Source organism: Polypterus senegalus, chromosome 12, assembly GCF_016835505.1.
Source record: "Polypterus senegalus isolate Bchr_013 chromosome 12, ASM1683550v1, whole genome shotgun sequence".
Lineage (NCBI taxonomy): Eukaryota > Metazoa > Chordata > Cladistia > Polypteriformes > Polypteridae > Polypterus > Polypterus senegalus.
Genome location: NC_053165.1, coordinates 65,103,258 through 65,129,580, shown reverse-complemented (window position 1 = coordinate 65,129,580; position 26,323 = coordinate 65,103,258). Strand labels below are relative to the sequence as shown.

Below are 26,323 nucleotides of genomic sequence, written 5' to 3'. Positions count from 1 at the left end.
TCATTGGGCTATATAATAATCTCGCACCGCCTACACTTCATTACAATAGGCCGCATAAGACAGAGAGGCGGAGCTTGGTTGTGTCGTCATAAAAGTGTTTTTTGAATCTGGACTGCGAGTATGATTGGGGTAAAATTGTCAATTGCGATAACCTGATTGGCAGATATACAGAGCTACGGAATACTGTTGCGACCAAACTACCTATATTAGATCGTCTTTTATTTTAGTATTAGGAATGTCGACCAAGCCTTCAAGTCTGGTGAAATATGCCCTTAAAAAGCAAAATACTTTGAAAACGGATTAAATAATTGTGTTAATGGGTATTGGGAAATGCAAATCTGTTGGCAAATGTTTTTGGAAAATTAATTGTTAGCGATGTTCGTGAATAGTTATACATCTAGTTATGTAAATAATGTAAAACTGGGCTAGAACTTATTTTAGTTTGCACAATAAGATGAAAATAAATAAGATATATTGTACTGTAATGATCCCATTTACCTCTGAACTTTCTGCCAATAAAAAAGTAAAATGTGTTATTTATTCAGAATCCTGCCTCAGCACCCACCACCACAATTTTATGTATATGGTGTCTATATTTATATGTACCTTGTAGACTGCGTTTGTTTTTCCATTTTAATTATTCTTACTTAGCATTTCATCCATTATTGTAAAAGTACACAATGATCTTTACTGTGCATAAGATTACAGTTCTTCAATATGAGACTTTGATGTATTTATATCAAAAATACAAACAAATTAGTTGGAAGGGGAAAAAAGGGTGCATAGATTGTCAAATGTGGGTTTCAATGCAACAACAGTGGAGTGGACATCACTGATGTAGTGTTCTGGATTCAAATTCTGTGCTTGGTTTGTGCATGACTTTTTTCATTCAGCACCTGAATGTTCCCCCTACACCTCAGATTCATGTGTGACAAGTTATTTAATCTAAATAACTAACTGTGCATATATTTTTAAAAGGAATCGTATCCCATCTGGGGAAAGTGCTTGTTTTGTACTTAGCATTTCCAAATCCTCCCTGTAAGTTAATAATGGAAAACTCTGGACAGTAAGGTGGCTTGGTGGTTAACTCTGCAGTATGACAGTCCTGTCTATGTGGTGTTTGCATGTTCCCCCAGTGTACTCTGTTGATCCTCTGAAAGATGTGAAGGCTTGATTGATGACTATAAACTGGCCTTGGCTGCATCAGACATTAAATGTTTTTGTTATTTCATGTAGTCTCTACATAGTTTAAAACATTGTGAATGGACGGGAAGGCTGGAGGGTAACTGGCTAAAATTGAACACAAAGCAGGAATCAAGCCTAACATACTGCCTGCTCATGACAAGCAAAGCAAAAGAAAAGAAAAACTGGAGTACCCTGAGAAAACTCGTAAAGACACAGGGAGAGCATGCAAACTCCACACAGAAAGTGATGGGGTGCAAGGTTCTAATTACAAAAAAGTACACCAGTATGCTTTATCTTAATGGAAACTTGAGTGAATTACTGTACTTTTTTAATCAATGTATGAATATACCTAAAATAAGAATGTGAACTTTTGAGTGAGATACTTGATGGCTACATTTCAGGTTAAATCAAGTTTATTGTCATGGGCACTCAAAATTCTTACTTATATGTCAAAGAAGAATGACAGTAATACAATCCCAACAAAGACACACACAACAAATGTACACCATGCATAAAGTACAATATATTTTATATTTGTTGTGTTAGCTACCTTTGCTCAGGAAATTTCTTAAGATGATGGGCCACTATTATAGTGTGGAGGGTTAATCGGGTGTAGGAGAAATAACTGAGCACTTTTCTGTACTCAATATTTGTTGTTTTTTTTATCATACAGGTACTAATATTAATTAGTTCAATGGAGCAACATCTTGAAGATGCCATATACAATTGCACATGAGTAAAACATTCTTGCCATAGATCAATTCTTGCTTAAATATATATGTAAATATGGAGACTGTGTAAGGCTGTGTCAGCATTTTACAAAGAAAAAAATGGTTAAAGGTAATTTCTATGCTGAAAAGGAAAGAAGGTAAAAGACACAATGTTTGGACTTTATAGACTTCATCATGTGTGCACCCTACAGCCAAAACATTGTGTCTTTAACCTTCTTTCTGTTTTAGTGCAGAAATAGCATTTAACATTTTAATAGATTATATATACTGTGTATATATATACTGTACTATTATATCCTCTATATGTGTAGTAATTGTTATTTAAATTAACTGTTTGATTACCTTATGCAAGAGTACATCTGGACCGTACGACTTGTTACAGAACCCGTCTCTTAGTTAGCTGTGTTTATGCCAATGGCCCTGCACTATTTGCCAAACAGAAGCAGTGAGAGAAGTGGCTGTACAGGATGACCAAGGTCTTTAATAATCCTGAACTGACTGCTGTTGACATTTGTGCACCTATTTCAAGGCAGGGTGTTGACTCATTGTGCTCTGTACATTGTAAAAAGTAGAAAATCAAAACTTCAAATTGGAGTTGTTTTGCTTTTATTTTATTTAGCGAAAGAAAGAAACTGCCACTAGTGTAAGCCAAAGTTTCATTGACAAGATTTCTAAAATAACCTAACTAATCTTAAATATTGTTAAGTTCACAATAAGTTTAGCTTGAGTAAAAAAAAAAAACTTTTCACTTGGTTAGATGTCCTTTTTTCTAATGTACCTAAGACAGCCAGACTTGGTTCTTCTTTATTTACTTGTAGTGCTTCAATTAAAAATATTCCCCCTAGAACATCTGAAACAAAGTACCTGAAGTACTGGAGATGACAGCTGAATTAAAGATTGCTTTTGTGTTTCATCCTGTGGGAATGTGCCCGAAATGCACATTCCCATCAGACTTATGCTATAGTATCTTTTTAAAGCATGGCATATTAGAAACTCCTATAAAAGGCTGGAAATGAAAAGTGACCGAATTGAGCACTGGGGTTTGATCTAACTGAAAGCACTTATGTAGCAGAACTATTGCAATTCACCTTGAAGTGATATTCCTCCTATGACCCACTGCATGGAAACTCCCCTACTTTAACAGGCTATTTATGAATAAACTATCTAGACTGCTGCCTAGGACTGGGAAAAAAGTGTCATTGGATTATTTTCATATTATCGATACATTACGTATGTGCCTTACATTACCTGCAGGGTTGAACAATGGGGCAAACCCGGCCGCTCACTTTCTCTGTGCTGCGCAACAGAGCTACAAGTTGTAAAACAGAACGAGTGCAGGAGCGAACGAGCGAGAGAGAGAGAGAGAGAGAGACGCGACGTGATTGGCCCATGCTGCCGCCTTTAGTGCACCTGTCCAATCACATGATCGCACTAACTATCGACCATCCCGCGCAGAGAGTAGCGATATTATTGCGCGCAGATGCAAACGAGAGCGATGAGGCAGACGAACAACATACTTTTAATTAATGGGATATATTAGCGGTTTATGCCATCTATAGCATCTAGGCAAGGGACTGGAACAAGGTCACCGTGGTCATTACAATTCAATTTGTGCTTGCACGTCTCCTCTGAACAGCTGACAAAACTACAGAAGAAACAGTTCTTAGCACATACAGTAATACAGTAAATATTTCATTAATCAACAACCACAATGGCAAAGGGAAAATACTGTAGAAAGATTACGAATACCCGGTGTTAACAAGACAACGTCATAGTCAGAAGATTTCTCTTAACATTTTGTATTCTGTTATGCAACCCAAGCCGTTTTAATGTTTTATTTGACAAGGAAGAAGACTTTCAGACACGTTGATTGGAGCTAACATTACCTGGCTAGCCGTGAACAGTCGCAGCTAAACTCTCCTTTTGTCCATGTTAGCCCCTCCTCACATATGTTAGTTTTTGTAAGCGCTCAGTCAAAGTGCAGCATCTGGAACGAAGCAGCACGGATGCAGGATTATCAGTCTTTGTCCTCATGCGGACAAATAAAATTCTACCTGTCTATACGATCTGTCTATCTGCGCAGCGTGTGTGCTTTTATGGCTGTGAGTTCGCTATGCCAGTGGTCCCAAAGTCCAGTCCTGAAGGGCTCTCTGTGGCTGCAAGATTTCATCCCAACTAGCTTTTATATTTGAAGTCCTACTCTTGAGTTTTTATCTTTTTTGGGTACTAATCCACAAATTACAAGTTTATTTTTGAGTGAATGAGGCAAGAATTGGTACCTTAGATGCATGCAAAATGTTTTTTTCTTTTTTGCTTTATAATATTTTGTTTAATGTACTTTATAAATAATGCATTAATTAATAAGGACACAACCGGATTACACGGAAATAACCACTTTTCTTTGCCACTCATTTTTGTTGCACTAGATCTGCCAAGCTTACCATTAGTTCTCAGGATTTGGATACAATTAAGACAGCAAACTCACAGAATTAAAAAGAAAATGACAAAATTCAGCTTTTAAAGACTAGGGGGCTCTGTCCCCTGCTCTCTTCGCTCACCAACCCCTGGGCAAGCGGTACTGCGCGGATTTGCCGCTCGCTTATGGGGAAGCAGATGTATAATTTAAACAGATTGTTATTTTCATGGAAATTGTCACATATGCATAATATAACTATTTTACATTACAGGGAGTAATTAAACATGTTAAAAAATAGTAAAATGTATTAAATTGAAAGAAAATTGTTTCCTGTTGCGTTATACGTTTTTGTCCTGTTTGGCTTTGAAATTAACACACAGAAACTTTTTAAACTTACACTTTTACTGCAAAACTTCAGTAAAAACATTTTTTTAATTAACTTTTCGTCAATATCGCATTGAATTTTGATTCCATGTTTGGACTTTCACCGTGACAATGCAACGTATAACTGCCCATGAGTGAATATCGTTTCTTTCTCATATAATCCGACTTTTTCAAATGTTTGTCCGTGCGATTTATTTGTCATAGCAAAAGCTATTCTAACGGGAAACTGTAAACGTTTTAATGCGAATAGCATATCAAGATTTCCTTTGGTGTCTAATGTTATCCATGGAAGATGTACTACATTACCATTCTTGTCACCTGTTAAAATTTTACATGTCACTGCCATGTAACCGATCGATAATTCTCGCGTTAATTCATTTGACTTCATCGTTTCTTGGTGCTAGGATTGCCCGGGTACGCATTTCTTCTGTTGATAAACCTTCGGAATGAAATTCATCAATAAGATTTGGACATAATAAGTCTTCTTTTATTGGGAATTTAAAGTGGCGAAAACATTCAAATTTATAAGAGCTGAGAGTGCAGGAACTGTGTCTGACAAAAGCATTCACACGAATGAGAGCTGAGAGGACAGTGGGCGTGGTTGTAAACGGTTGAGAGGAGGGCTGGACTTGAAAAATCTCTTGGCAATTGTCTCTTCTCAAGATTTTCTTTTTTAATAGAAAGATACGGGAAAAGCACAGAAGTGTTTTAACTGCTCATACATGTACTGTAAAAATCCGGGACTGCACTTTTATTGATACAAAAAACAAAAGAAGGAATAAGGCCAGATAATAAAACAATCAGATCAACAAAAAGTAAAAACTATGAATTGATTGTGAAACTGGCTGAAAACAAAAAGTTGCAGGACTAAACCTGAGAACCAGTGCACTATACCACTTTAATTATAAATAATTACGAAATAATATGTGCACATGCATTGAACAGTGCAAGAATAGCTGGTGCCTGGCCAGTTGTGGTATGCCAGTCTGGACAAAACTCCAGGGCCAATATTTGAAGCCAATCCATCCCTGATTACTTGACACTAATGCAGATGAGAAGCGGGATTAGGCGTATAATAGACAAGAGTCTTTAGTGCAAGAGGAAAGGCTCAACAGTTTAACAGTGATGCCCATTCAATAACTGGACTTCACAGGAATCATGAAGAAGTTGGTTGCAAAGGACACCAGAATAAAAAGCAGATGAAGTTAGGAACAGGAATTATACTATTGTGTTAATCTGTGTTGTGCATTCAGATGAGGTTTTGTGGATGTTGTGGGTTGACTGGACAGACAGCAGCAGGCCACTGTGTAAACTGCTGGAACTGATCTTGTTGTTTGCAATTGGTAGTCACTGTGCATTCCTTCAGTACTGTTGCTGATGTCATATGGCTGTCCTAAAAACCACATTGGTGTTTTATTGTGCAGATTCATGTTGTTACATTGAAATATTAAAAGCTATGTGGTGTGCATCAAGTACCACACTGTGATTTGCATTTTGGGTCGTAACTGAAAGGTAAGATGCAAAGAGCTGGGTTGTTTGCATTAACGGGAAGATCATGGGAGGGCCCGAGGTTGGCCTAGGCCTAGGGGCCCTCACTTTAGTTAATCGGCTGCTGCTTCCTGTAATCTTGTAATGGGATAAGGACATTTAGAACACGGACCTACTGAATGCATAGAACACTCAAATGTTAATTCTGAGATCTCTGATGTGTAGTACTTCTTTACATTCTTCCCACTGTTGTCACAGTGTAATCTGCACATCTGGCCTTTTTGCACCATCTTTCCTTCTTGTGACTTTGAGTGTATTTTATCATTTACAATTGTCAACATTTTATTAAGTATAAATTACAGTATCTGTGTGTTTCTTTAATTAGCTATACACTACATTTATAATTTACTCCGGGGCTTTGCCCCCTGCTCGCTTCGTTTGCCAACCCCCTTTGCCACTCACATATGTGGATTTCACTTTCACCAGACAATAAATCTTTTAATTCTTGTGGATATACCTCTTCATTGGGAAAAAAAACTACTTTCCCCTGATGGCAACACAAACTTTCTCTCTCTTCTGTTCTTTTCCCGGTTTTCTGTGGTGGAGAGCTGTGCCACCACCACCTAATCAAAGCACCGTGATGTTCCTACATTGATGGATTAAAAGCCAGATGCCCACATGACCGTCATCATCAAGTCCTTCCGTGAAACCCTAAATAGAAAGAGGACTGTTTCATTTATGTTAGGTTGAATGCCCATAAGGGGCTGGGTGGTCCATGGTCTTGAACCCCTGCAGATTTTATTTTTTCTCCAGCCGTCTGAATTTTTTTTGTTTTTTCTGTCCTCCCAGGCCATTGGACCTTACTTTTATTCTATCTTGATGAGTTTTGTCTCATTTTCTTATTTATTTTGTCTTTTTTCTCTTTCTTCATCATGTGAAGCACTTTGAGCTACATTATGTGTATGAAAATGTGCTATATAAATAAATGTTGTTGTTGAATTAGACGATCTACAAGTTTCCAACTTAAAGTTAAAATCCAAACAATATATTCAATCTCTTTTCGCTGTTTCATTATTTCATTGAGTAATAATTTCCATTTGTTTGCGCTAATGTGATCTTTACTATCATTTTTTTGAGACTATCGAATTTTTGTACTTTCATTACCTTCAACTTGCTCTGTGTGTGTATCGCGCCAAAAATTTTGAATTCTTTACGACGTTCTACTTTGTCATCTACTCTTTGTCTTTTATTTCCGGCCCCAGGCATGGTTAAATCTTTTGGCACAAAGTCTCACATCACGGGACGTGAAAGTATCTCTCTGATAAAGTCACATCTCATCCCAGGCTAAAAAGGTTCATCTAGTCCCAGAATTTTTTTATTATAATAGAGAGATAATGCTACTGTTATTTTTTGAATGGATATACTGTGATGAGCTGGAGCCCTGTCCAAGAATTGTTCCTGCCTTGTGATTGATTCTTGCTGGGACTGGCTCCAGCTTTCTTTATAGATAGAAAAGGGATGAGTGGATGAATCGATGGATGAATGGGTGGATGGAAGGATGAACTTCCTCCTTTGGTAGTATACACTGAAGCAGAAACCTTGAGAAGGTTTAAGACGGATTTGGATGTGAAATTGGGAACAGCTTAGCTGTTAGCTGAACAAAGAAACTTGATGGACTGCATGTTCTTCAGCTTTTAATGTCTTTATCAAACACAGCAAGCAGTAAAACGCAAGGCCAAACAATTAAATTCTACTTTATCAATCCCATTTCACAAAATCTTTTAGCCTGTGTGGAAACCAGGAGCACCAACCCTGACACAACAGGCACAGACCAAAGTGCAACACAACACAAGGCTTTATTATTATAGTGGGAAACACTTTTCATTTGTTCCCACCTGCAGTGCTCAGTACACAGCCCAGTAAGACACAGTCCCATACACACAGTGCTTTGTCTTCTTTCTTTCTCTGCCTCCTTCCACCTTCACTCCTCCTAGAAAGGTTCGTCCCTGTTACTCCCGACTCTGGCTCCCCGAATGGAGTAAGGCGGCTCCTTTTAAGCTGCTCCTGGGAGTGTTCCACGTGGCCCGTCAATCAGACCTGTAATCACTCCCAGGTGTGGTGAAAGCCCAATGTAGGGCTCTGCATTACCCCCTGGTGGCCCCCACGGAACCCAACAGGGCTATGCCAAACTCTAACTCCCAGCGTGCCCTGCAGGAATCTGTGGTTCAACAGTCGCCCAGGAGGGCTGCCCTCTAGTGTCCTGAGGAAGGTAGTGCCTTGCAGATGCTCTTTCCTTCCTTCCAGCTGGCATCCTGGCCTGGTAATGGCCGTGGCCGCCCGCCACACCTGATGTGAATGATCTCCTCTAGTTTGTCAAATCACTTAAATTTTTATGTTTTTACTATGTAGATTTTATAATATTTAAATGCATGTCACTTAAAGAAACATCATCTGACCTAAATTAGCTATGTTTCAAAATGGAAGTTTGGGTGAATTCCTCCAAGAATGTGTCTCGTGAATTACACTCTTCCTTTATCATCCCAAGCAGCACACACATATCTCACATTCTTTTACAAAGCTACACCTTTCAGAGTGTCAGCTCAGGTGATTTCCAGAGGTTTGCACACATGGAGTGAGTCACTAATTTGAAGGTATATGGCAGTTTAGCTTAAAGGAAATGTGTCAAATTGGAAAGGGGAAAAAGTCAGTCAGTCACAACACCTACCAATACAAAAAAGACACAAATCTGTAAAATATCTTGGTTGATGATCACTCTAAAAGGGACTAGATACTTGGGGATAGGGGTCTTACTTTCAGATTTAGAATTATACCACTTGGCTTTTGTGTTACATCAACTTAAACTCTTCTTCCCTCCCAGTTATCAAGTCTGCAATTGCACTCCCTTAAAAAAAATAAATTCAATTTTAGGTGCAAATTCAAGTCGTAGGACAGCCAGGCTTTGCCTGGGGCCCATTATGGCATATGGTATAAACATCTGAAGTAAAACTGAAAGGAAGTTGGGCAGCGTACCCAATTAGCACATACACTTCCCTGCCCTTAATAAGCCCACATTGCTAGTAGGTAGTCACCCATGTTTTCTGTCTGCCTGGATGCAGTGTAGCATTGGTACGTTGGGTGATCTGTTTGGGGATTTGTGCCTCCAATCATTCCGAAGTCTTCACCCTGGCTTTGGTATTCCCTCTTCCACCTTTTTTTATTACTCTGCAGGGTCCTGCCTTATATCTCCTTTACTCTATGGCTCACTCCTCTCTCTTGCCAGCTGCTTTTCTCCTTTCAGAAATCCTGTTTCACTTCGACCATTCATTGTTACGTACAGTTCAACCTCTAGCCCTTATGCCTCAGTGGTCTCAGGATCTTTCATTATCCTGTCTTTTCCTTTGGGATACTAGTTTCAAAAATGGAAATTTTTTCACCTATAAACCTCAAATATCAATGTACTCAGTTTTAAATTTGGTTCATAGGATATGTCTTAGGGTGGCACGGTTGCGCAGCGGGTAGTGCTGCTGCCTCACATTTAAGAGACCCGGGTTCGCTTCCCGGGTCCTCCCTGCATATAGTTTGCATGTTCTTCCCATGTCTGTGTGGGTTTCCTTCCACAGTCCAAAGACATGCAGGTTAGGTGCATTGGCGATCCTAAATTGTCCCTAGTGTGTGCGCATGCCCTGCGGTGGGCTGATGCCCTGCCCGGGGTTTGTTTCTTGTCTTGCACCCTGTGTTGACTGGGATTGGCTCCAGCAGACCCCTGTGACCCTGTAGTTAGGGTATAGCGGGTTAGATAATGGGTGGATGGATATGTCTTACCTCTCACAAGCTACATTTAATGAGCTTCAGCCCAGATACCTCTATGTTGAATCTTTAGAAATTCTTTTAAGAAGCTGGGTAAATCCGCTAACTCAGTGACAGGTTATGTCAGGTTCTGTATGGACATGATTTTATGCCTAAAAAGCTACTATTTATTACAAAGTCACCACCTTAGTCAGCATCATGGACTCAGTGTGTCATTCTAAGTGAGTCACTTGCCAACACTTTGAAAGCATGCTGGGGTGGGCACTACATATAAAGATCACACGAGTGCTTGTTCAGTGCCCAGCTCTGATTGCCTGTCACTTCACTCACCGCTGGTCTCACTGACATATGTGGGTGGATGAATAAAAGTAACATGAACTATATTGTCATTAGGCCACAGCTAAGGGGCTACAGTGACAAGAAAGCCAATGCCTGTAATCAAGGCCTTTAAGATGATATATATATATAAAGAAAAACCTTACGAATAAGATGAAACACAGCTGTAGATAGATCGACAGATAACAAAATAGATTCAGTTTTATTATCCCAAGAGAGAAATTTGGTTTGTCATCAGGTTTTACCGAGAGACCACAACATAACATTAAAAACACATCAATGAAGAACACAGCCATCAAAATTAAACTTAGTACAAATAAATGTAATAGAGCAGTAGGTACATATGGTAAAATTTAGTCCAAAAATATTACACATAAAAATTTATCCAACACTAAGACTTGACTGATGACTGATGCAAATGCTAACTGTTCAGCCTATGATTTAAGCCTGAGGATGTTCATTAAAGTTGAACTTATTTAGAAGATTATTAGTTGGAATGAAGAAGTTTTTGAACCAGTTGCTGTTTTACCCTCAGAACATGTGACATGCGGGCATCAACTGAAATAGAGAATGCAGTGGGCGAGTCCTGTCTCTGCTTTACATAATGCCTGCGTGTTAAACAGGTCTGTGAGACTGGACTGTTGAAACCTTCCTTGATTTTTCACTGATCCATTTTACAATTAAGGTGGCATGTGGCACATTGTTGCACTGCTGCTTTGCAGTGAGGAGACCAGGGTTCACATCCTGGGTCCTCATTGTGGAGTTTGTATGTTATCGCTGAGTCTATGTGGGTGTCCTCTAATTGTCCCTATTCTGGACTTGTACCTTCCTTGCACTCTATGCTAGCTGGGATAGGCTTCAAACACACCCCACGCAACCCTGGCCTGGATTAAGCAGGTTAGAAAATGACCTGAGATTTTACAATTTGATATGTCTTGTTTTTGTTGTTGACATTAAGATTTCCAAGCCAGGCCAGCAGAACATAAGTAAAGACCAACTCAATACAATAAGTATAAAAGAGTGTTAGCTTCATTGGCAATCTTAAATTGTCCCAAGTGTGTGCTTGTTGTGTGTGTGTGTGTGTGTCCTGCGGTGGGCTGGCACCCTGCCCAGGGTTTGTTCCTGCCTTGTGCCCTGTGTTGGCTGGGATTGGTTCCAGCAGACCCCCATGACTCTGTGTTAGGATATAGCTGTTTGGAAAGTGACTGACTGACTGACATAATGATAAGAATCATACTAAAGACTCACCTTCCTTTAAGCAGTAGATGTGCTGCTGTCTCTTTTTCCAGATGGCCTTCTGTGTTTCCTAAAAAGTCAGCTTTGAGTCTCTGATTGCCCACAGATATTTATAACTGTCCACAGTCTTCACTGCTTGGTCTTTGAAGACTTTTTCTGGTAGGTGAATGGTATTTTCTACTAAACATTATTTTTAGTACCTTGTTTATTAATAATAATAATAATAATAATAATAATAATACATTACATTTATTCAAGGCGCCTTTCTAAGCACTCAAGGACACCGAACAAACAATAAATAAAAAACACATTATAAACAAAACTTAAAACATCAGTAAAAATAGAAAATATGAAAATTAAAACCAGACAAAGTCACTTTGAGAAAAGGCCATTTTAAACAAGATGGAGTTTACATTTGAAGGTTGAAAATATTCGATATTTCTAAGCTCAGTAGGTAGTGAGTTCCAGAGTTTAAGTGTAGAAAAGACTCATCACATGAGTTAAAAAAAAATCACCTATCATTGGAGTACAACTGGTGTCATTCACTTTATGGAGGCATAAAGTCTCTGAGTCATTAGCAGATTTAGGATGAACCTGCTTTCAAAGTGACTGTGACAACCATTAGTGTAGAGGATGTACAATGATGGCAAAAGAACAGAGCCCTGAGGATGAGGACAGCATGTCAGAAAGACAACCATGGACTTTCACTCTTTGAGTCCTGTTTCATAGACAGACAGACAGATAGATAGATAGATAGATAGATAGATAGATAGATAGATAGATAGATAGATAGATAGATAGATAGATAGATAGATAGGCACAATAAGATAGTAGGTTAGTAGATATTACAGGTGCTACATAATAGATCATTTTGAAAAACAGGCCTACTAGATATATCGAATAGATAGATAGACAAAAACAATAAATTGTTATGTAAGGCACAGCAGATAGATAGATAGATAGATAGATAGATAGATAGATAGATAGATAGATAGATAGATAGATAGATAGATAGATAGAGAAGGCACATATAATAGACAGCTACACAGTCTGAGTGAATGCAGTATGTATAAATAACAATGCACACACTTTCAGATCACAATGGCTATGAAACTTGCAGTACAGGAGAATAATAAAAGAACATGTCTGCATGATTTAGTTTGACTTTCATTGCTCTGTTCAGCTGTCATGGCAACATTCAAGTTGGTTTGTTTTGAAGCAATGCCCAAGTTGCCATAACAACACATTCTGAAAGTACAGTTAAAGGATAAGTGAAACCTGGGCACTGGTGATGGCACAGCACAGAAAGTGCTGTATCTTTGTTCCTCCCAGTGTTGTGTCACTTGTAATATGATGTTTAAATAAAGCGCACTAAAGTTCAGATGTGTGCCAAATGGCGGCCTTATTTTTTTGGTAATTTTCAACTAAATTATTTCGACAACACTGAAGAATCTGTCAGAAGCCCTGTCACCCCTCAAAAATAAGAGAATAGACTGAACCACAGAGGGTGAAAAACAAAGAAAATAACATATATGGCCAAGCAGTTGAAGTAATACATGCTTTCACATGGATTGTGTAACATATTCTAGAAGGATGAAAAGAGTGCCAACCATGAGCAACTAAGAACTGTAACACAAGCAGGCAGCAATCGATAACAGCATCGTTCAAGGTACCATCATCTAATGTATTACTCGGAGAAAGTTTTCCTCAAATGAAACGTTTTTCTTTGTCTTTTCAGGTGATCTCTGTTTAAACTGACCACTGTTTCCTTATTTTTGCATACTACAAATTAAGTGTCAAACCGATCAATGAATGGTGTGCATCTCAAGGGTATTGGAATAAAATGTTACTGGTCAGACATGCAGGATTATTACAGCAGTGTCACATTGATATATCGACAGCACTTGCCTTAAATGTTTTTGTTAATGGTACATTTATTGCTGAACGTTTAACAAGAAACTGAAATGTAATCCTTTTATGTAAATAATTATCAGTAATCTGGGTTAGATTTTTCAAGCAGGGGGGACTTTTTTATTTGTTACATTTTATGTACAGCAATCGTGTGCATTCATTGTTTAAACTGTGTGATAGTTTATCATTGACTGTAATGTAGAGGTTGAACTGCTCATGTATTATCATAACAAAACAGCATAAAAAGCAGACAGTGTGGTGTGGTGGCTAAGGTCTTAGCCTGCAGACTCTGAAGTTGTGGGTTCAAATCCCCCTACTGACATTGTGTGACCCTGAGCGATTTATTTCACCTGCTTGTGCTCTAATTGCAAAATAAATAAAAGAAATGTAACCAATTCTCTCACAAACATTGTAATCCACCATGGATAGAGATGTCAGTATAATAAAAGAGCCCTAAAATATCCTTTTTCTCCATTTGTTTTTAAACCGCTGATACAGTTCTGTGTCATGGCAGGCTGGAGGCTATACCAGCAGTACTGTTTACAAGCAGGGGCCAGCCCCGAGCAGGACACCAGTTAATCAAAGAGCCCACATACATGGTGACTTTGAGATGTGGGCGGGAAACAGTATCCAAAAAAAATTATATATATATACAAACATGGGGAGAATTTAACAAACTCCACACCAAAATTCGCTACAGTATAGGTGAAAATTTCACAGAACTAAATAAGCACAATATTATGTTCTGAATACACCACAATGCCATCCAGTAAAACTGCCAATTGGAAAAATCTCACTTTAATCTAAACATCGTCCATTTGATGTATTGAAACGGTTAATGGTCATTTCGCCTGGTTCTCCCATAAATTTAGCAGTGTCCAGCTCACATCCTGGAAGGCCGCAGAGGCTGCAGGTTTTCCTTCCTGTCAGTTTCTTAATCGGTGATCAGTTTTTGCTGCTAATTGACTTTGTTTTCCTTCATTTTAATTTCCTTTCCTTGAAGTCTAAGTCATCTGAATTGCTTCTTTCTTTTTTAACTAAGTTGTGAAGTTAGTCAACAGATGACCTCCTACTGTATGTCAGGGCCTCCAATTCAACTGATTTTACTCCAGCCAGTTTCTTTAGTTGACGCCGATTCTTGTTGTTAATTATAACGCTGTTATTTAATTCCATGGGTTGTTGGCGCTCGTATTCTGTCGCAGCAGCATATTTCCAAAATTGTTAATTTCCTTTTTTCTAAGTGCACTGTCAGACTGTTTTGCGGATCTGAGCAGAATAATATCAATATTACCGAAGAAACTCCCCCTTTCTTTATTTCAGATATTGTGTTCATAAGAAATATTGGTGAACAATTTAAAATCACTCTATTTTTTTTATACAAGAACCCCACTCCTCCACCCCTAAACATATGATATGCAGTACAAGTCATCTTGATAACTAGTTATGCAAGATGTTGAGCTTTTTGGGATTTTGGGACTGCTAGACTCAAAAAGCACTCATGTTTAGGTAATTTATGAATGAGGTTCAGGATATACCACCTTTATGATAAACAGTAAACCAACAGGTGTCTTCAGCAAAAATGACCAAAAGGACTTGAAGTTGTGCAGGCCACATCAGCTGTCCCCTAATGGAATATGAGGGATCAAAGTTACTCCTTTTCAGAAAACTTTGTAAAAATGGGGATTGAAAATATAGGCATGCAGAGGATATCTAGCTCTGTATGGACCTCTATCAGAGGGTGAAAAAAGACAAATATCTGCTACAATTGAGAATATTTAGGCTTTAATAATTGAAATTGAAGCACACAATTTAATATCAAATATCTGAAACAACTATCAGTATTACTGATTATTATGTAGTCTACTTCATAAAGTAAATCATTACATTTCTTATGAACACCCCGAATTAAGGTAAAGGTGGCTTACAGTAATTCAGACTTTGTTTTTTCTAGGAGCACTGTCAAAATGTGATGCTCACTTTTCTTTATTTTCAGGTATTTTATGATGGACACAGGTTAGCTGGTCATATGTTGGCTCGATTTATATCTCATTTTGATTGGTCAATAGTAAAGGAAAAAAGACACAATTAAGAGGTCTGAGTCTTAAAAAGAAAGTCAATTAAAAATGAGTCAAAAAAAGTTAATTAGTTGCAAAAAGTACTGACTAATTAAGGAAATGGTTAGAATGAAAGCCTGCAGCCACTGTAGCTCTCCTGTCATAAATAAACCAAACAGGCCTCATATACCTTCTCAAGATGGCGTTCACCTGAGGCCACATTTCTTCCCACAATGCCCTAGCAGTCGTCCCACCTCCCGATTCTTCGTCACTTCCGTTGCAGGTGACGTCGTAGCCACGTGACAGATGGCTTACTTCGCGGCTTTCGGCGAACGTATTTTAAAAATTAAAGAAATGTTTTCCACCGCAACTTTCTTTTCCCGCCGAGTCAATTGGAGCAAAACATTCGGTTGTCGACGAAGGTTGCCTGAAGAGCGGAAAAGCAGCCGGCTGTTGGTTTCTCGAACCGTTTGCTGTAGGGGGCGTGCGTCACGTGACCCACACGCGGCGGCGGCCGCTCGGTAAAGATGGCGACAGCTGGCTAGAAAGGCAGAGCGCAGAGATCGAGAGCCACCCCCCCACCCCGACAATCGAGCAGCGCAGGGCTGGAGATCGGAGGCCGGGAAGAGGAAAAGTGAGTCGGGCAAGGTGAAACCCGAGAGCGAGGGGGAAGAAAAACACACATTTAACCGCAGGAGAGTCCCGGCCGTTGAGGAAATAGGTAATAATAAGGCCTGCGTGACGAGAAGCGCACACTAAGTCGCCTTTTTTGTTTGACTGCTGTTACGGTGACTGAGCAGAACAGGGCGAAGGTGTGAGGCTTTAGCAGAGCTCATTCTGGAAACCGGGTTGATGGAGGCGGTGTCGAAATCAGTCGTGAACTTGAGCAGCACGGCTTAACATTCGGGATTGTCACCGACGTGCCGTCTGTTTGTACGGGAGGTTCGTGTTTTAAATGCCTCCTTGAGGACTGCGTGTGCTCTGTGCTGTTACGGCGCTGTTAGAGTTCACATCGCGGGGCTGCGTATCGACCGGTAGGTAAGTATCGAACCGATTCACCTCTGATATTTCGTCGTCCTAACATTATTCGCCGTTAACATTTATCTAACTGATTTTGATTCCTTTTAATAATGATGGTTGAATTCATTTGTTGTGGAATGGTTCTTCAGGGAGCGATCCGTATGTTCGTAACAAGCTGGATAATCAGCAGATCAGCTCCCATTTTCACACTTAATCTTTAATTAAACACTTTTGTTGTTTGTTCAGATTTGTCATTTTTGGCTTGTCCATCCCGATCGCTCTTTGAGCACTCTTGCTAATAAACATTACGTAGCCATGGCCAGCAGCACCCGGAAGTTTATGACCCCAACACGTGTTTGTCTGGCGGTTACGAATGACTCGCTTGGAGCCTCATGGTGTGGCCTAGCGACGAGAGTGTGGCGGGCGCTTGAAGCACCAAGGTCGCCGGGTCGCCAAGTCCAGTCTTTTACGCTTTAGAAGGATCGAAAGGCCCTATAGAAGGGGCGCATTTCATGTTCAAAAGCGACGAGTTTGCACATTTCTCGTCACTCGGGTTTCAGTTGTCTTTGTGTGATCTCACTCACCCCTTAACACTTAGAATCTGGCTAAGTACTACGTTTAAATTTTGTTTTATTCAAGGACTTTGTTTATGGTTCTGATGTGAGCAACACTGGAGTACCAAAGGAATGATCCTGTCTTCCTTACCCTTCTTTCAGTGTACATTAGACTAAAGAACCTTGCATCGGGTGATGTCACTTGCAAAAGTTCCCAGACGATTTTGTGCTTGTGGGCTATTATCGATAAGGGGGACGTGACTTAGTAGAGGCGTCAGGCGGAGAACTTTGTTTCTTGATGCAGAAAGAATTGTCTACAACTTAACATATGAAAAACCAAGGAAAATAATATTGACATTCACTGCACCACGGAGCCTGTATGTCCAGTCATTGTTCAAGGAGTGAATGTAGAGCTGGTGCACTGCTACAAGTGTCTTGGAGACCACATCAGTGACAGGTTGGACTCATTTTGTAACAGAGATGATTTCCAGCAGAAAGGGCAGAGCACATTTGTTCTTCATCTTTTTCTTGGTAGACGGTGTCACCTTAATGCGAGTATTGACATCCTTCACATCCTCTACAACTGTCTGATGGTCTGTGCGATTGATTTATTTATTTATTTTGGTTTTGTATGCCATGGTGTGCTGGGCTGGTAACATCACTTCAGGAGAGGCCCACTGAATCTGGGAGCTAATTTTAAAGGCAGGCTCAGTTATGGGGCACACTCTGAACCATCTGGAGATAGTAGGGAAGGAGTGAAGACAAAACTGAGTTCTGTTATGAACAATGTTGCACATCCTTTCTGTGAGACGCTGACACTGCAACAAATCATTCAGCATCAGTGTGTCAGGAAATCTTACTGGAGCTGCTTTATTATACCAGCAGCAAAATGCTTCACTTTGAATGACATGTCACAAGTTATAGTGTTTGTTTTTATTTGTAATTTTTTTTTTTGTTGCTCTGGTGAATATATTTATTAAGATTTTTCGGCTTGTGGAAGGATGGACAGACTATCTATGTATCAAATATATTTTGTGTATCCCATAAGAAACCAGACTGTGTATCATATACAGGGTGAGTGAAAATTATGTTAACATTTGAATGGCGGAAACAATTTATTCACAAAACATACTTGGTATGTGCAAGGTGATTTACAGGAATGTCTCAACCTGTTCTCCATCTTGTTCAACACATGTACAATATGTCACACATAAATTGTATACAAGTATATTCATAGCAGTACTATTAGTGTTAAAATAATTTTGACTCGCCCTGTATATTTTTTTTGTATCCCATAAGAAAAAGCAGAATGGGTATTTAAGCCATCTGGATAGTTATTCTACACAAGACTTTATAAAATTAAGCTTTGTTAGCACTGGGCGAAGAGCTGCTTGTGTTTTATTTTTACACGGCTGTACAGGTTAAGGAAATGTAGTAGTTCTTAATTTTTGACATGGAGAATCACTTTTAACATTTTCTTAGAGAAAGGCGTTCAGTAGCATGGACATAGCAAAGCAAATATGATGGTCAGTCAGGCTTTATTTCCATTGTCACACCATGCATCATCAGGTATCTTGGCTTGACAGTCCCCTTTGCTACTAGGTTGGTGATCACATTTTAAATTAACCACAAACTTTCTTGAGCTTTATGGAATGACCTTTGCTATCCCCAGACTTGAATAGAACTTAAAATCCGTGGGCAGACCTCACACATGCAATTCATGCAAGACCATCTATGGATTTGTCTTGTTAAGGCTTTTCCCTTCAAACCATAAAGGTGTGGGTTCACATCCCGCTGTTGATGACACTGTGTGACCCTGAGCAAGTCACTTCACCTGCATGTGCTCCAGTTGGAAATAAAAGATCTGTAACTGTTTCCCTAATATTGGAGGTCTCTTTGGATGGATTCAAACATGCTAGCTTTTTATTTGCAGTATTAAATATGTAATATAACATAAGGTTTCAATAATATAATAGATAATGTTTCAAGATTACGAGTGATGACTTGCACTTTTGTCCTCCTCAGTTTTCTGTGACTCGTGGTTCAGTTATTATTGTGTTCTTTCTCTCCCCAAACACTCAGTATTTGCCTTAATATTAATAAAGTTTTGCTTTATTTTTAAGATATTTGGCCATGTTTTTCTAATATATTTTCCATGTACTATAAGAAAAAGTGGAATGGATACTTAAGAAATCGGCTTAGATGGCTTACACGAGAGCTGGTAAAACGGGTTTCTTTTTTAGCCCTCAATGATCTGCTTTTGGTTTTTTTTATTTGGGCTGTTTTTAATAAAATGGATTCAAACAGGCTAGCTTGTTATATGGTATGGATTGTTAAAAGTGACAGAGGTAGTAGAATGGAATTAATAAAATGAACCTTTTTAGTCTCTGAGGCAGATGTGATAGAGATGTCCCTTTCCAATTTAGGTTGAGTCTTTGTCCCCATGTGGTTTTTAGCCGTTGTGAACAATGCTGCACATCCTCTCTGAGACACACCAACACTGAGAACTTGCAGCCATTGAAACTATTCAGCAGACACGTGTAAGGAAACGCTGCTGGGACTCCTATAGTTGTATGCCTCCCCGAGACTGTTGCTGCAAAATCAGTTTTTCTTTATTTTAATTAAATTTTTTTCCAGTCATTCTGGCATATATTGAAGGTAGTTGTGTTTTTTTGTCATATTATTTATTGATTGAGCCTCTGTAAAAAGCCAGGCAATAAATAAAGTTCCATCTCTCTATCTGTTGGGGGTTAAATGTGGTGAATAAAATAATTGTTCATCCAGTTAATTTTGGAGTTAGTTTTGGTGTATGTTTGGAAGTTCATCTTGTGGCATTTTTATGATGTAATATAATTTGTCCTTAATTATAAAGCTTCCTTCTCACAATGTAAATTATATAACATATTAGAAACTACTTAAGGTTTCATCATTCTATGTAACGCAAAATATATGTAGATTTTTTTTATTTTTTTTTATTCTTGCATGTTTGTTTCAGGGGTTGTGATTTCATTATTATAATATTCTCTTGAGCTTCTGTAAAAACTGCATTTTTATGTCTATTTAGGATTTTCAGTGAACATTTCTACAATAAAAGGAAGGCATGAATGTAATTAAATGTAAAATCATTGTTGCAGCCAAGTACAAGGGAGTACAGTGCAGGAATGCTGACAGCTTCTTCACTCCTTTCATGTATAATGGAGGAGTAGCCCATCTTCTTGTACTGTTTTTCATTTTAAATTGGTCAGCCGCTAAAGTGAATTCTTACATTTGAAATGAAGGTTTTTCTTGCGACTGAATGCTTTTGAAATGTCCATTGTATCTGTGAAATCTAGTCATTCTATAAATGGTAGGTTGCATGGCAACACTTGGTTTAGGATTAACTTCTTCATTCCCAAAAGCCCAAAGAACCTCAGGCCAAACTGTGGTAAGAAAAGCCTGCTGATCACCGCTTGCGTATTGGCAGCTAACTGCTGCTGTTTAGTGATGAGATGCCTGGCTTGTGTTATGTGGTACAGGCCAGTGCTTTTCCTTATTTGATTAAGTAGTTTTTTATTTTATCAAAGGAGGTGATATGTGCAGTAAAATGAGTGATCTTAGGCTGTCTGCTTTACTAATACCAATCTTGAGTTTACATTTTGGAATATCCCAAGTGTATCTTCCATAATGGGTAATTTAATTTCATTTGTTCTACCTTTTTTCTTCACTGCTGACACCTCTAGCTTAATTCTGATATCCAATATATTTATGTTGATGATAAAACAATTATTCTGATAAATTGCCAAATGTGGAAAATCTCCTTAAAATACAATACTATAAACCACATTTGAATTTTTTCGTTAGCTTTATGGAAGATAAAATGTTGTATAGTGTTAATCTTACATTGTCTGTTTGATCTAATACTGGCTGGGTGACATCTTAACTGCGTTTTATTTTGCTGAACATGAAAGTGAAAGTGACACTTTTCCTAGAAGCTGATGAATAATTGAGTGAGGCATACATAGTCTTGAGGGATTCTGAAAGAGTCCCGCTGTGGCACTGGTATCTAAATCTTTACAGTGGTTATTTATATTAAATAATAACTTTTAATAGTGAAGACCTTCTTAAAGTGCTTTTTAGGGCTAGTCTTTGTCCATTTTTTTCCCCTCACAGGTATCCTGATAGGTTTAAATTGGTATTTTTGGGATCCAGTTAGGTTTTTGGATAACCTATTTATTTTTTCCTTAATTATTTATTTTCAGAAATACCACTGTCCTACAAACCGTGAATCAAGTGGTTAGCACAATGTCTTATTAAAACTCTAAGGCTAAGACAGATAAATGGAATATTCCAGATAAGTGCCACGACAGTGGACATTTCACAAGACAGTGCACAGTGTTTTAACAGGGGATTTGAAGGCTAACATGTCAAGAACTTCCCTATTCTAAAGTGCAGAGTGTATTGTCATGACACTGTGAAATAGTAATGAATGGACAGTTCAGCAAAATTGAAATTTAGAATTGAGAAGTGGATGCGTTCTGAGGTGTGACTTTAAAATTTCAGGACCTTGTATAACATTTGATAGACTGTCAAATCAGAAATGATCAATTTAAATTTCTGTTCGTGAAAAACATAGCATTAAAATTTGGCAATATACATTGAAGCATGTTTTTAACTTGATGTCTAATTAAGTGTGCCCAGCTATGAACTTTAAGTAGTTGTCCACTTTGTACTTCAGTGTTGCCTGTTGTCACTATGGCCGGTGATGTTGGTGGTTTGTACGGAGGGTTATTTATTTAGGATTGTCAGGTGGAGGGCTCAGAGGTGTTGTATAGGGAGAGAGACTTTGTGCTTTATTCACACTATATATTTTTAGATTTTGCTTTCTTTGTTAAAATAGTAAATTTAGCTCTTTGCAGAAGCTCGATAAATTTTATAACAGAAGTTATTATCCCCTCCAAATGCATACCAGATTACCCAAGTCTGAGGTTTTCTTCATTTTTGCTAAAGATAAAGCAGCAGTCCCAGTCTGATATTTTGCCCTAGGTAATAAGTAGCCCATTTACATACTTTTGCAGAATGATTTGCTGCCTTAAAGTTCTTTGTACTAGTGTGTCAGAGAGATGTGTTGCTTTGTTCATAATGGATATCAGTGTTTTTGCTTCATGCACTCCTCTGCCACTGCATCTCATAACTGACAGTGCTATTTTTATAACCTGTTGAGTTTGATGGACTCCCTTTTAGTGATGTTAACTTGCCCAGCACACCACAATGTAGAAAGTTACACTGCTGTTACAAAGTTGTAGAGCATGTAAAGGTTTTAGCTATCCATGTTGAGCAGGTGTATTTAATGACATTTTAGAATTGCTCTGCAAAAGGAATAAACCATCCTGGACATCCCTCACACTACATTTTGTTTCAGTGGTTAACATTTAAAGGTAGAACGTTGTAATGCATTCCTAATGCCTGTTCTCTTCTCTTCTCTCCAATACAGATGATGGATCCAGGTCAGGATCTTTTACTTGCTGCTTTAAGTGAGAGTGGAATAAGTCCAAATGACCTGTTTGATGTTGACCCCCTGGATTCTGGGTTGGCTACCCCAATTCCTTCTGTTGCTCTTCAGCAGGTTAGAAGTAGATATCTTTTGTTATCTGATTGATGCTACTAACGCAATCTAACAGACATTGGGCCTTTATAAAAGGGGGCATGTTTGATTCTATGACTCCATTTCTGTTTGTGTCTTGTGCCTGTCCGCATTAATTAACTACACCCAGTGCCACTCGTAGTGTTTATGGCTGCTAATTCTAACGGTAAAAACGGCTTAATTGGTGAAATGTGGGCCCAAATGTTTGCTATTGTAGCCTGCATTATATTACTGTCCATTGTAATGCCAAATTAATCATTTGTTATCATTTACTAAGTTCACATTGAGATGAAATTTAGATAGTTAGTAGACTTAGACGCTCACAATTTTATTTTCGTTATTAACTTTTTTGGTTCTATTGTCTAAAGCTGTGAGGGAGGTTAGTGGGTAGCCCTGCTACTACATGGGCCTGTTATCATCGATGATGGGAGTTTGCACGTTTTCCCTTTATGCGTGTGTTTCCTGCTGCATGATCAACAATGTGCTGGTTTGATTCCATGTGAGCCCTCTGTGGTCATGTTAGTAAGTGGCAGGTGAACTAATGGGAACTTATTAGTTCCTTGCGAGCTATGCTGCTGGATAATCTCCAGCCCACCACCACTATGAACTGGATTAAGTGTGTGACAAAAATGAAATGTAATGGTAATAAACTTTTAAATGTTTGCTGTGCATGAATCCCCCCAACCCCCTTAGATTAATATGGTGTAAAGGTGTTTTTTCTTTGCACCAGTTCTTCAGTCTAACTTTGTCTTATCTTTACAGTCTGTGCCAATTAGTGCGTTAGAGCTTGGCTTGGGTACAGAGTCTGCAATAGCAGTGAAGCCAGACACTTCTGTGACAATTAAGCAGGAGCCAGGTCTTCCACTTACTTCATCGATCAACATTCGGGTAAGCATCTGAGCGAGTCTTCAACACATTTCAGTTTTACCAAATATATTTTGGCTTTGCATGATGGAGCTTGTTGTTTTTTGTGAAGTGTTCTCAGTTATTTTTGGTTAAGTCTTTGACTTTTACAAATTCACAATGTGCCAATAGTCAAGACATTGTTATAGTCTTGTCTCAAAGAACGATAATTTTTATTTGATTATAGCATAGCATTTTGTGTAGAGATTAATACATGGAACATTAATGATATTGCTTTGTTTTATACCATCAGACATTACATTCTCTGCTTTTTAACAATGCTAAGTATTTTGGGTGAGGTGCAGCTGTTCTTTATAGTCATTAAAAGTTGGTATGAAAGCATTGAGTGGCTTGATATGTTTTCCTTCTCATAGTATTAATGGAGGATTGCTTTGTAACTTCCATAGCTGATTTTTTACTAAATATCGTCCCAGTTTTTCAAAGGTTTTTTTCTTTCGTTTCCTGAAATTAGTTTTTCATAGTCCTGTATGCATTTACATATTTAATGTGATCTGTAAGTAGAATTGGATCATGGTTTAATGATGAATAAAGCTAAAAGTCTCTTTATTTAGTGAATATGTTCCTTTGGATCATACAAGTCTTTTGTTATGTTTTAAGTGGGTAAAGTTGTGATTAATGTTTACAGTATAGATAGTCCTGGACTTTCAATTACACAATTGTATTCTGCAACATTTTATATGATTGACTGTAATCTGTCAATGAAAAGACCCGAGCTGGTAGGTAGCATTGGTGAATATCCATTTCATTGACCTGCATTGTGAGGAAACATCTCATGCAGCAGCTGTTAAACTACAAGAGAAAGAGGAATCAGGTTATTAGAATGTCTGCAGTAAACATGGTCTTCTGAAGCTTGGACAAGTACAGTGATTCCTATAAAACAAAAGGACCGAGTATTTTTAAAAAGTGTATTTATTATAATATTAAAATCACGAAAGTTGAAACTTACTACTGGTCCAAGTTTGCATGACCTAATGGAGTTGTTCTCAGTGTCCTATATTGAACAAGAGCTAGTTGTAAAGGGAAGTTTCACAGAGCGTTTCAGGACCATTTGGTTGGTATTGGTATGTTATAAAGACAGCAGAACAGAATCCCGACTTAGCCAGGTTCTAAAATCGTTCTGGCACCAAATTGAAACAGTTGAAATCCAAACTGTTCCAGTTTGGTGAAAATAGACTAAAGAAAAGTAGTAGTTTCTACATGTAGGCAAAAACATTAGCTATAAAGACATGGAGGAGGACACTATCTTATAGGAAGCATCTGTCTGAAAAAGATTTAGGATTTAGTTTGATAAAGCATCCTTATTGTCTAAGCAATATGCAGAATGAATTAAAATGATAAAATGTATTTTTAAATTTTAAAAAGGTGCAACAGTCTCATGATTTTTAATTTTAATGAATGCACTAGTGAGACTGCTTCTGGAATTTAGTGTGCAGTTTTAGTCATCACGCAGCAAAAAAAATGTAGCAGGACTTCAAGAGGTGCAGACAACTACGATTAGGTACATCCTCGCTTTAAGGGGCATGTCCAGTACTAACCGACTCAGGGAGTTGCATCTGTGGAGTCTTGGACATTGGGTAGAGGTATTTCAGGTCTTCATAATTCTCAAAGCTGTTGAGGGAAGGCACATTTACGACTGAAGCAAAGAGCCGTAGAAGTCTGCAACAAAACACTGAATCATGTAATTTAAGCTGAAACCTTGACAACCTTTAAGAAGTAGCTTGACAAGGTATTGGGGTAGCTTAGCTATTAGCTAAACAAATGAGCTTAATGGAGATGAGTGGTCTTCTCTTGTTTCTCAGACACATTCTTATTTGTTAAAAAGTCAAGATGGAGTAAAGGTGGTAAACGGTATTGTATACCCCTGATTTCAGAGATGTGATTTTTGAGACTAATCAATATTTTAGTGAGGGATTTTCTTTTTTTTTTTTTTTTCTGTTTGAAAGGAGTTCATTTATACTTGATGCATAATTGCCTCTAATTATAAGCTTTTTTGAATGGATTTGTTGTTCTGTTTTTTATTATTTTATTACAGAAACCGCAGCCATCAACCACAACATTTGTCTTGAATCAGTTAAATCAGCTGCCATCACTGGGAACAATGGTTGTAACCAGACCGGCTGCTGGTAGCACTTCGAGGCCAAGTATTACTATGACAAAGATTGTTCATGGTACAGCACCAACTTGCCAGTCACCAGCCAGTCCAGGAATGCAGAGCACACTGTCGGCACCTGGCAAAGATCAGATTCAACTGAAAGACCTTTTGAAAAATAATAGTCTCAATGAGCTGATGAAACTGAAGCCACCATCCAATATTGCACAACCAGTGGCAACGGCTACCAGTGAGTTGAGACTTTTTTCTATACCCCTCTTCTTGTTGTGGACAGTGGGTTGCATGGCCTAACTAAACTTGTGGGTTCTGATGTTTGAAGATTTTTATAATTTAGCTTTATAAAGCTTTTGGCATTTCTTTCTGTTCCTTCTCCCTTGTATTGAGTGTTTTCATGGGCTTGGTTTTATGCCTTTATATTTTTGATGTATTGATTGAAATGCAAAAAAGTAAATGGTTTATAGAAACTGAAAGCAGGCACATGTGTCATGACTTGGCATCAGTTTATTATTATTTGTGATGATATTCTGTAAAGTCTTCATTTCTCCAT

The 26,323-nt window shown here is 38.3% G+C and overlaps 1 protein-coding gene across 4 annotated transcripts in view; it reads left to right on the top strand.

The window, feature by feature from the left end:
- Positions 1-15,827: 15,827 nt before the first annotated feature.
- Positions 15,828-26,323, top strand: part of sbno1 (strawberry notch homolog 1 (Drosophila)) — a 30,446-nt gene continuing 19,950 nt past the window's right edge. For 2 of the 4 annotated variants that reach the window (XM_039771994.1, XM_039771990.1), the window contains exons 1-4: positions 15,828-16,269; positions 22,593-22,724; positions 23,505-23,630; positions 25,699-26,005. In XM_039771994.1, the coding sequence (XP_039627928.1) occupies positions 22,593-22,724; positions 23,505-23,630; positions 25,699-26,005 (565 nt within the window). In that variant the 5' untranslated portion in view covers positions 15,828-16,269. Of the gene's footprint in view, positions 16,587-22,592; positions 22,725-23,504; positions 23,631-25,698; positions 26,006-26,323 lie in introns of all 4 variants that reach the window. The other 2 variants (XM_039771992.1, XM_039771991.1) reach the window with 2 other exon arrangements.